Here is a 12,403-nt window from a genome sequence, read left to right as displayed (position 1 = left end):
GATAACTTTAAACGACAGATAAAATCCACTTTTGTCTGCATCCTGTTTGCATCAGTGTAAACACTGTCATTGATCTCAGAGCTGCAGCTGTGAACAGTATAAAGTGAATAATCCCTCTCAGGGTGTTGCTCGTGTCTATGTGCATACACGTGTGTGACTGTGGTCGGAGGTTGTATAAGGGAAACGCTGCGTAAACAAGCAGGAGAGTTATGACTTTGTCCTGTAACCAAGCGTTTGGACAGGGCCACATATATCATCACAGGGGATCAACCAGCTCTAATTTATGTGCGGGGAGACCTGATTCATCGAAGTATCTCGCACATTCTATCTGCATAAATCCCCTCATTGGTTTGCTGCCTGCAGCCTCGCCTGTGAATAATTGCTAGGCTGGCATGAGAGGGACCAGTGGAGGGAAAACACTGTACGCATGCCACCCAGTAGAGAAACATGTATTAGTGACTTGCTCAGGACCGCAGAGAGCTCAGAACTCGGCACTCAGGGGGACAGACAAGGTTTTTTTGAGCTAATCAAAGTCAAGTTTTAGTGGAACTCCTGCTCACGCCGACCTGTAAGGTGGGCTGTCACTTGAGATTTCTGCTAAGTGTACTATGCTACATACAAAAGCCTGCCCACCACCACCACGCTCACCAGGTAGTGGCAGAATGACAGATGAAACTGAAGTGGAAAAAAGATGGCAGGGAATCTCTTACAGCCACGGTGGCATCCATGATAGCAGCCATCAGTCTGATTAGGCCTGACAATGTTGTGGTGTTAATCTGATGCACTGGCTTAGAGGCGTGCTGACTCTCAACCACGGGGCTGAGATAGTGAGCACATGAGCTCGGGAAGTGGCCGTGATGAGCAGCTCTGTCACTCCGTGTTTCTACTGGAAGTTCAGCGAGGGCTAGGAGCAGCGGAGCGAGCGGGGAGAACTCAGGCAGATGACAGCAGACGACTCAGAGGACTTCATCTATAGCGGGCAGCCTCTGCTCGGCTTTTCTTAGAGATTTCTCCACATGTAGAGAGGACTTGGACGATAGATGTTGCAGTCTGCCTGACGTATGCTGTGTGGAACATGACGAATTTCTAAAAGGACCAAATAAACACCCAGCTCTCTATGTTTTAAGCCATTGATTTTCAACCTGGGGTCCTGACCATTAGGGCGGTTGCAAGATAATTTCTGGTGGTTGTCGGATGATTGTGGAGAAAAAAACAACACAATTTACGCAAAATAAAATTACATATATTGAACTGGGAATTATTTTGACATCAAATTGTCTTGTTCCAGTGATTTAATCTGCTTTAGAGTGGATATGATTGAGTGTTTGTGACAATCAAAGACTGCGTCCGCATGAGTTAGTGCTTTGACATATTTTGTGAAGTTAGCTTCATAAACCACCAGGGAAAAAACAAAACACATTCATAAAATGCTCATAAAACAGTCAAAGTTGAAGACTAAGGGTAAGAATTATGGCGAGGCGCACTACAGTGCAGAGAGAAAGATCTCTGCTTCCCCATCCAATCACATTAAAGCTGTGTTATGCACATGTGGTGCAGTGCGGCGCCACCTGCGACCCAACCCATCCGCATAGTGACGGGAATAAGAAAAGAAAAATGTCCTTATAAACAAAGCAACTACTATTGTGATATCACATTCTGCCTTTCAAGAATTAAAATCCCAGAGTCGCTGATTACAGAATACGTAAAGAGTGCATTTTTAGTCCCATTAGTATTGTGGGCTGGTCAGGATCATTTGTTTGAATATGTGAACATCCTACAAACAAGAGGTGATGGGGAGGATAAACTGCATCATTACAAGGGATCAACAGGAGAAGCTAAATCCACTAGAGGGGTGAATGCATCAACTTCTACAGCTTCAGCAGGCAGCCAATAAATCACAGTGGGTTCATCCTCAACTCCTGAAGAAACTCTGTCAGTGCAGAAGTGACAGGAAGTGGCCACATGCCAGAGAAACACGCCTCAACAGATGCAGACAATCAGAAGCTTGGATTAAGTTAGACTCGTGTGCGCAGGGGATATAATAACATCATGTCTCTATAATGGGAGTTGTATACTTTGAGAAACACACTCAAGGACAGGGAAACACAAGACCTTGAGTGTGTTTAGACATACAAAGTCCACTATTTCCACATATCTCTCGACTGTCAATTGTCAGCGCTGAGCTGGCAGCATCAGTATGCCCCCTCAGTCCCAGAGTCACTTAAGGTGAGCCAGTTTCTAAAGCAACCTTTCCTGCAAGATAACAGTCACAGAGTTTCAAAGGCATGCCTCCTAACAACATTAGTCCCTGGAGAGGCAAGGTGCCAGGCATGACAAGGAGCCTCTCCAAGTGGATTATAAACCAGCATCGACCTCCGAGAATTGGTCATTTTCTCCAAAACCCCTGCATGCAGGTGACAACCGAACAGAGCTGCAGGGTTTTAGGAACTGGGGGGGATGGAGGTATCTGCAGATCTCTTTACTGGGGAGAAAGTATACTTCTCCATGCCGATATCCTCCCGGTTTGATATGAAAGGGTTGTTTTTGTATATTTAGTATACAGCTGTCATGGCTCTTATTGCCTCTCAAAAATACTTTTCCCCTGAACCTCTCCTTCTGCCAGAGGAAACGGCCGCGCCATGTGGTGGGCAGATGGGTTGGCGAGGCTGCCACTAAACCAGGCTTCCCTGCCCTCTCCACCCCCAAAATTAAAAAGGATGTTAAAAAACAGAAGGACATACAACACTGGCTGCATTCAGCGACACGCAGGTTCCAATAAACAAATGAGCTCCACTCAGGCATTTTTCACATCCCAGCTGTAGACTCTGACAAGCCCCTCCGTGACACGCCGTTGTGCAGGGGCAGACTAATACCTCTGATTAAAGTGACAAAGAGTGAGCTTCAAAGTATTTATCACCATGCAACGCATCTGCTCCGATTGGATTTCTCCCATTATTTTTGCTGCGGATAGATTAACAGCCAATTGTGTGGCCGGTCACTGGTGACAAAACAAAGGATTGTTCACATGCCGATGTGTTTGTACTCACAGTCCTGTGACGAGCGGTGGCGAAAGGTGAACCGCAAGTGGCTCCGGTTCACATCTTCAATGGGAATGGCAACCTGGGATACGGGAGAGAAGGGGACAGGGACAGGTTCAAAAAGCAGCTTTTCAGGGACAGGACTGAATGAAGCTCTCGTTGAACAGAAGTTAACTGGAAAGAGCAATCTGGACTAAAATACATAAAAATATCTAGTGCAAGTTTTGCATGGTTTGCAAATCTGTGGTAAATGGGCTAAAACATGCAAAACTACTGGTTTGTCCAAATGTCACGGATCAATGGCTTCATATTGCTATACATTCCTGCTGCCACTACATTGACCACTTAATCTACTGTGTGGTTGAATGTTCATTACTGCCTCTCTATGCACCAAAGCTTCATTGGTTATTATTCAGCAGACACCCCAGTCTACATGCTGCTGGAGATGGAAACCTGCGTGATGAATAATGGATTTGAGAATTATATCAAAGGGCAATTGTGCAGCGAAGGTGGAAAATAATGACTAAGATGTTACACGGAAGAATACCAAAGAAGAAAAAAGGGAGGAGGTAGAGAAGTAGAGAAGTAAGGAGAGAGAGAGAGAGAGAGAGAGAGAGAGAGAGAGAGAGAGAGAGAGACACACCTTTATTGTTTCAAACCAACGTGGTTGTTTCACTTGGTAATAGATGACAGACTTGTATTCATTGATGCCGTCATCTCCAGCTCCGGGGAAGATCACGCTCTGGGTAAAGAGAATGAAAATACATCAAATGAGATAATAAAGCTGGTTATCTGGTCATGCTGGTTTCAGGCTCCACCCACACTACTGTTTCTCGTTTTAAAAATGATCTCCAGCCATACGCGCGTTTAAGCTCCACATCCGGATTAATACCGAAATGACACTCCTGAAAACGTGTATCACATGACCACTCGTACACAGGGCATGTAGGAATCTGATTGTCTACTCTGCAGTTGGTTGCGTGGTTACAGAAAATACTACGAACAAGAAAGAGTGGTGGTAAGATGAGGGATTTCTTTTCTTTCTCACAATGAGGTGGAACTGTTACTGACGGTGTTTACAACGTTTACTGCTGGCAGTCGAGTTTCAACCAATCAGGAAGCAAAGGTGCCATTGTTTCCAAACGTCTACTTTTTTGCCACAGAGCTTTTAAACAAAACAGGTTAACGGCGTTTCCAGTACTTCGCAGGAGTGGTGCTTTTTTAAAAGTGAAACGTAGTGGTGTGGATGAAGCCTAAGAGATATAATCGTGATGGTCCAGCCATTATCACCCTGTCAAAACATTAGCACACTCACAGCCTGAGAAAGATTGACTAGCACTTATTTTTATAATATGGAGTCCCAGGGGCAGAAAATCTTGCATTCAGTCAAGATGCACTTTATGCGTGAGCACCTGCCTGTTGGCTGCTAGTCTCATGACAGCACTGTAGATATAAGAAATAAATTAGAAATGAATTATTTAGGAAGGAGAAGGCTCCCATGCAGGGAGAAGTGGAGGGAAGCCAGGCACAGGGAGAAGGACCAGCTGGTGCCGATGGATCCAGCAATGTAAATTTGGGTCCCTAGTGGGTCCTTGGAGTTTCTACAACAGGTCAGGGTGTGTATGTAAACTACTTTTCTTCCCACTTGGGGATTTGGCACAAGGATGGGACACACGCCTCGTTTTCCATCAATCTGCATCCTTCCTCCCACTACTGCAGCTGACTCCCTGGCCTGCTAGTCCGCCGCGGCTGAAGAGCTCCAACACTAATGGTTTCTGACAACCAGCAATTATGAGAAATAACAGGCTCTATCTAAGCACCCACCCCCCAAGCCATGCTGGGTAGATCTGGAGGGGGGGCAGGTGCTGGCTCCTTTAACACTGCCCCTTCAATAAGTGGCCAGGTTTCGTGACAGCTTCAGATTTTAAGGAGAGACGAAAAATAAGGGGAGGTGGCAGAGGTCTACGTGCAGGTGAGAAGGTTTTGTCTGGGTCTGCTCTTAGGTCAAGGTGACAACGAGTCGCTGTCACAACATCTCTAATTCTTTCAGAGGCAGGGCATGGAAAAGAAGCAGTAAGTGTGAGTCGGGGTAAATTACAGAGAAGCTTTCCGTCATCAAAGCATCAGATCAAGCTTCAGGAAGGGACAGAGCCTCTCATATCAGGTTGAGAACTTCCTTTCAGCCAATTAAAATCCAAGAATTTAACCAATTAGCACTGATCCCTGGAGAACTGAACAGATGAGGCTGAGCGTTTCTGGGAAAAGTTGAAAGACAAGATGTTGGAGGGAGCTGCAGCACCGCAAACACAACAAGACACTAGTGGATGTGATCAGTCTCTTGATCATCATCAGACGCTGTCATTGGTTCCAAGCAGTCCATCCCCAAGCCTCTGACAGCCTTGATTTCAGCCCCTGAGGTAAATTAAATGTTTACCTGATGCGAGAGGGACAACATGTCTCCTCTTCCCCCGACACTTCAAAGTGAAGCTAAAATATCCCGGATATGAACACGGTCATCATGCGCATTTGGAGTTAGAGTCTGCGCAACAGCGATCAGGGGGTGGAGCCGTGGAGGTCCCACCGATAGAAACACTCAACCAATCGTAAGTCAGTCTCAGCTGTCGATCATGATATTTTTATATTATCTTAACAGAAAAAATAGCACTTGGACATGCATCAGCGTTATAAGATCTAAAAATGAAAGAAACCACCTTTGACAAATTGTATTAAACATGTACTTTCACTTCTTAGTTTGGTCCATGTCCCACCCATTAACATAGAGTAGGCAGGGTTTGTGACCTATGCTGCAGCCACCAGAGTAAATACAATATAGTTGCAGTAAAACTAGTGTAATCTTATAATGGACTCGGAGACATGACATTCTGGTTCTGACAACAATATAAATCAAACTGCACATTTCTTAAAAAAATCGAATGCATGTTCAAAGAGACCTTTGGTTTCTAACTTAAGCTTTTCATCTGTGTTAGCAGTGAAAAGTGAAATATTTGTCTGTAACATTCATCGTCCAACAGTCACAGTGAGAATACCCAGCATTGAGAGAACTGCATTTACAGTATAATCACCACTGCTCCTTACACTTCCTCAGCCCGCTGAGCAAAATCACTGATGAAGACTCTCAATCTGAGGCTAATGTGTATAATTGAGGCGTCCGAGGGCGATGGCGTTCTCGTCTGATTCGCTGGTTGGAGGAGGTCTCCCCACGACCAGGGATGTGTCATGTGAAACCACTTATGCATCACCACTCCCTGTAACTTCCACTATCTCCATACTACACTGTGGTGTGGACATAATAGCATTATACTAGTAGAATGTCATGGAATCAACAAAATACAACACAATATGATACAGGATCACTACAAACTGTGGCGTGACCGAGTTAAAATCAAACATCTCGACAAAAACGGAAAAATTCTTCACCACGTGAGCCCAAACTCCCACGGACACACACCTCCTGCCCCACTTCATCCCACACACTGCTCATGTCAAACATCTCTAAACCTCTCGTATGCCACATTAAGCGATGCCCTCTGCAGAACAAGAGGAACAGTCAAGCAGTAGGGGGGGGTCACAGTAATTAAACATCAGAGAGAGGTCGCTGGCTGGAAACTGTTGATGAACCAAAAGCTTTATTTGGACATTAGACACTGAGGGGGCTGGTACATGATTAAAAGTCGAAAGCTTAACTCCAGTTTACATCCTCTCCTGCTTGCAAATTGGTGTCCATCATAATCGTATGGAGCCTCCTACAGGTCACAGCGAAAATCTTTTTTGATGAATACTTTTGCGTTACCTCGCAATACTTTTCTTCTTTTATATCATCTGGACCATAAGTATTAGCTTGGGCCACAATTATCTGTCTGAACCCAAGAGAAAACTAACCGAGTCCGACCATATTCGCAGCATTTTGAGATGACTTGCAAGCAGACAAATAGAAAGGGGAGAAAATGATCCTTTTAACTTCATTAGCGAAGGTAATTGTACCAGAAACAAGAAGCTGATTTCTCATCTTTCATCACTTGCCTGTTCGCACACTCACATCTCTAACAGACTGACTGTGATAACGGTTGAGTCCTGCAGTGGCGAGGCACATTTTAAGCTAGTCAATCAACCACAGAGCACCAATATTGCAGTCTGTCATTGTTGACAGGTGGCGAAGGCTTTCGGTCAGGTCTGTGTATCACACTGTTTTATAGGAGTGCCGGTCAGTTAAGCAGCATGCTGAGCTGTGTGGGATTAAAGAAAGCCCGGTAAATCACAAGAGTGTCCGAGAGAGCGATTGGCTGCAGCGCCTGAATGCTGAGGATGAGCTGACCGAGGGAAAAACACCAAAGTTGGTCAGTTAACATTCCGAAAAAGTCGTACCTCCAGTTTCTTGCCGTCCTCGTCGTACACAGACATGGTCACCTCCACGTTTTTGGGAGTGGTCTTGCTTCCCTTGTCAAAGTCGCCCTGAACCAGAGTCACGTAGATGTCATTTCGCACATCACCTGTTGGAAACAGAAACAAGCGAGTCAGGAGATCATCACTTTTCATAGGATTTAAAGTTAATGCTTTTTATCATATGTGAATATTACAGCATGACACATTAGAGCCTAGTTGCACCGTATTCTTGGCTGCATTCAGTCCATTACATAACTAATGAATTAACCTTAAATCGACTATATGGTCTTTTCTTTCTTGCTCACATTTTGTGCAAATCATAGATCTTAATTCAAATTAATTCAAGTGTCAAGTGTCGTTTAAATGTAAAATGAGACTTTCGCAGACTGGTGGCAAAGGAGAACCTGGCATGATGATCTCAGGAAAGCCCATCTTGCGAGCCACTGCGGTCGATCGATCCACCAGGTGAGGGAAGTCCTTCCTTATCTGATGGATGTCTCCTGGTAGCAGCTTCAGAGTCACCCACAGGCCTGGTGTTGCATTCAACGCAAAGAGGGGCGGGACCGAGATAACGTCAGGAAGAGACAGACAGCATGAGAGCAAACTGACCCCGGGAAAATACTAAAAAAGACTAACCATGTGTTTTTACACTGTCAGATGTCTGAGTGACACGTCACAGCTCGAGGGCGAGACACTAAATAGAAGCTGCCCTCAGGGATGTGATGAGGAAACAAGTGTGTGTGTTCACATGGTGCTTGGTGAGGTTTGCATAATCTGGTGACATCAAAGTGTCATTGTTATAAATGAAGCACCATACAACTTTGATATAGAAGCCTCAAGCCTTTCCCTTATGCAGGATGTTCTTAATACATATAGGTACCATAAAGCCCTGTTCAGACGTGGCATTAGCATGATTCCAGGATGATCCAATCACAAGTGGACAGCTCTAAGTGTGTGTGCTGGAATTACAATGCGTCTTCACATGCGTCTCGGGGGACCACTTGTTGTGATCAGATCTCACATCCCCGCTCTGTATGCAAATAAATACGCACATTGTCGCTGTTTGCAAAGACCAAAAGTGTTGTTGTAATTAGCCAGTCAGATGATGACAGACAGGTCTGCTGTCAATATGTATGTACGTATGTGTGTGAGTCTGTGTGTGCGTGTCCAAGTAAGTGGATGAGTTAGAGGGAGCTGAATCTAATCAATTCTCTGCACACGGCTCTAAAATGAAATAAGATTTGACTCATTTGAAATACTAAAAAAAAGGGTTCGGGCGTTCAGTGTTTATCGGATTTAGTGCCTGGCTGCCACAAACATAAATGAATGTTATCAAAATACTGATATTTTCAGTTCTTTAGGAAATTGTAGCCCGTCAGAGGACGTCTGTAGGTGAGCAAGTGGCTCATATGGTCTGAGAGATCTGATTGTGCATTCATGTGGTGTCCGAACCTGAGAAAGTATTTCATAGCCTGGAAAACTAAAGCCATCTCAAGTCTTTTTAGCCAGTACAGATGTTTTCATGATTTACACACACTTTTCAAATGATTAACATGCCTGTCACACTAGATCCCTTTTCTGTGCTCTTTTTTCTTATGCAAATATTCGAAAGAGGCATCAAGGTGTTGTTTAAATGCTCTAAATACTTAAATACAACATTTTGTTTGCAGCATTCATGTTTTTCAGCATTCTGACTTCAAAGCATATGAACATATGTAAATCGGAACAACAACTTCACAACTCAGGAACTGGGAGCTTACGAGTATGTGAATGCACAGTTAAATGTGTCCTTGATGTGTCTTGGATGGTCTGAACAGGATCTAATATATTGATTTTAAGAAATACAGCCACACGGGCCTTAACTCAAACAGAAGTGTTGCTTCTAACCAGTGTGAGAAGAAATATGTTTCTGCATAACAGATCCCTGAAGCCTTAATGGAGAAGTTTGAAATAAAAGATTCTTCTTTCCCATCCAACTGTAAAATTCATAATAATGTCCCCAATGCCCTGAACTACTTCCTTATTCACTCGTTGTTTTATATGAAAATGAGTTACATTTTCTAGAATATTTAGAAAATGTGCATTAATTCACAGACTTAAATAATTGGTCTTGGGGAAAAAAAATATCTCAGAGTGTGACGCTTGAGATGAAACACTGAGGCTCTGAGTCCAAAAACACAAAAGGACCTTCAGGGGGGCTTTCATGGGACATCATCAATTTCATACCAGTAACTGCTCTGCTTCTCTCCTGGTTAGAAAAGCCTCTTTTCTGCAGACAGTGTTTGGAGAGCCAGCTTCTGCTCCGTAACCTCAATCATTCTTAATATTCTCTCAAAAACACAACGCAGCATAGACACATACTTCTGAATAAGACTTTAAAAAAAAGGGACTTCCAATTAAGCCGACATCCTGTAGTGCACCCCCTGTCGCAGGCCACCAAAAAGAGCACTGCTTATGAACCTTGACGCTTTATTTACTTTCTCTTTACGGGCCCCATATTGTTATGAGTGACACGTCTCTCAGCAGACTAGCTGGAAGCCATTTGATACGCTGGCATGACCAGAACAGCTGCTCACAGCGCTCCGCTGTTCCTCCTATGTGGGATGGAGCCGATCTGACATTTATCCAAGTACATCTTCATAGGGCACGCCAATACCATGGAGGCTGTCATGTTGTGTCTCCCCCTCCCAGCACAAATCTCTTAGAAGCCTGATGTTGTTCTTCTAAACCGCAGACGTCAAAATTTGCTGATAAGATCGGGTCTCTTCAGAAGACTCAGCGGCGCAATCAACAGCTGGATTACTTAGATCCCGTAGTCATGGTGATGAGGCCAACTATTTATAGTGTTGAGCTGTGATTTATAATGTGAGCGCTTGACAAAGAATTATGTTCTTATTAAGGAGATGAGCGGTTTCAACATCCTGCCAGTGTGCGGGGGGGGCACTTTGTGTGAACACCAAAATGACAGTAGTTCAAGTTAAATTCTGTTTATTGTCACCCTCTAGACTTAATTATAATAGAGTCCTTCTGTGTGAGGATTTTAAGAGACAAAAGGACAAATAAAGAACTTTTTCTACATGGAAAACAACAGCCCACGCAACTCTCTAACACACATCTGCTTGTTATTTTCCTATTGTCACTTCTGCCAAGGAGGTAATGATTTCATTTATGTTTGTTAGTTAGCAGCATTACGCAAAATCTACAGGACACATTACTATGAAACTTGGTGGAAGGATGCGATGTGGGTCCCTCATTTTCCTGGGGAATGATTCATGGATCTTAATGAGAAAAATCTGGCATATTTAGGGAACTGATATCTATGATTGTGTGCAATTTGGTGCAGGTGGATTGAATTTAAGGGAACTATTGGGCCTTGGTGTGCATATTTTTGCAATAATGAGTAAGGTGAAATGAAAATAGTAGAAAGAAAGCGACTGCATTGTTGTTATGAGTGTGTGTGGTGTCATCCTCCTTCTTTCCAAGGTCATTAAACCTCTAGAAGGGACGTGGAGAAAAAACTGGCTTTAACGATGTTTGGTGACTAAAGATCTTCCAAAAAAAGACAATGGATAGAAGATTGGATATTTTTACATGAATAAAACACAAATATTGATATAAGGTTGACAGTAATGTGGTGAGTTCCCTTGGTGTGTCTGAACCTTTGCACTGTACCTTGGCCCTTGTGATTGACCTCCTTGGCGGCGATAACTTTGTTGATGACGGTCTGGAGGAAGTCGTTCTCCCCCGCCACCCTGGGTGAAAAACGGGAGATGTTCAGCTGCTTGTGGAGAACGGCGTCATCCAACGCTAGCCTGCAGTATGCACACAACAGGCAAACACCACAGAGAAGAAGAGATGGCGGAGAGAGGAGGAGGTGGAGGAGCGGGGCAGGAAGAGCCACAAAGTGATGGTTGTGAGGAGGGAGTGGGATGAGAGAGAGAGAAAGAGAAAGAGAGAGGGAGAGGGAGAAAGAGAGAGAAAGAGAAAAAGAAAGAGAAAGAGACACCAAAGAGTGATGCGAATACCATGACAGACACAAAGCCACTTGTTAGCAGTTAACAGTGAGGCGGGATGGGTGGTGGAAGAAACACACAGAGAAATCATCGTTTAGGAAATGATGATGCCCAGTGTGCACTTACAGAGCCACTGCAGCAGTGGGAAGCTTGACCTGCCCGCAGTCAGTGTTGAAAAGTTCTCAAACCGGGAAACATAAAATCTGAGACTGTAAAAACAACAAATCCCTGACTCACAGTAACTCCGCTGTAACGAGACAGCAAACTAACTTGCTCTGTGTACTCCATTGGGCTTCAGGTGTGAGACCAAACTGCCTGAAACAAGTGACGAAAGGAGCAGGTGCAATGTGGGAAGCACCACATGTGTGTGGCAGCTGTGTGTCGGGGCGGCATCTGCAGAGTAGAGGACTCCAAAGTAAACAGAGGAGGAATAAAAGCATGGAGGAGAAGATAGCGATGATGTCACCATGGAGGAAGCAGTCTCCAGGGCGTCCGACAAATCAAAACCAATCCAAGCAAAGACGTAGAACAGAGATTTGTACATTTAGAGGAAAAAACACTGTAGGATAACAGGCACAAGATGGGTCTTCACATAGACTGTATCTAAAGATGGGCGACATGACTGTTCCCCAAAAGTGAAGTCAAAGCATCTCGATCCCTGGTGGCTGGCTGCATTATAGGTCATATATCCTACCTCCTCCGTGTTAATGGACGGGATATGGACCAAACTACAAAGACAAATAAATTTTTTTAAAGATGGTTTAAGTCATCTTAGCAAGTTCTTAATTGTTATCGCACGGATATTTGTTCAAATGCTATTGTCACAGGTAACTGGTTTTAATTAGTTATTTGATGCTATTAAAATGAGGTGAAACATAATCATCGACCATAACGAGACTGGCCCATGATTGGTCGAGCTTGTGTATTGATGGGACCTCGCAGCTCCAACCT

The 12,403-nt window shown here is 44.1% G+C and overlaps 1 protein-coding gene across 4 annotated transcripts in view; it reads right to left on the bottom strand.

Annotated features, from left to right (window-relative positions):
• dock1 (dedicator of cytokinesis 1) overlaps nucleotides 1-12,403 on the bottom strand; it is a 172,045-nt gene that overhangs the window by 130,534 nt on the left and 29,108 nt on the right. For all 4 annotated transcript variants that reach the window (XM_034569988.1, XM_034569985.1, XM_034569987.1 and 1 more), the window contains exons 12-16: nucleotides 11,112-11,191; nucleotides 7,844-7,969; nucleotides 7,422-7,546; nucleotides 3,682-3,780; nucleotides 3,048-3,120 (exon numbers count right to left, since the gene is read on the bottom strand). In XM_034569988.1, coding sequence (XP_034425879.1) covers nucleotides 3,048-3,120; nucleotides 3,682-3,780; nucleotides 7,422-7,546; nucleotides 7,844-7,969; nucleotides 11,112-11,191 — 503 coding nt within the window. The remainder of the gene's footprint in view (nucleotides 1-3,047; nucleotides 3,121-3,681; nucleotides 3,781-7,421; nucleotides 7,547-7,843; nucleotides 7,970-11,111; nucleotides 11,192-12,403) is intronic.

This window comes from Hippoglossus hippoglossus, chromosome 19 (genome assembly GCF_009819705.1).
Source record: "Hippoglossus hippoglossus isolate fHipHip1 chromosome 19, fHipHip1.pri, whole genome shotgun sequence".
Lineage (NCBI taxonomy): Eukaryota > Metazoa > Chordata > Actinopteri > Pleuronectiformes > Pleuronectidae > Hippoglossus > Hippoglossus hippoglossus.
Note: the sequence above shows the minus strand (reverse complement) of the source record. Positions and strands in the feature narration are given on the sequence as shown.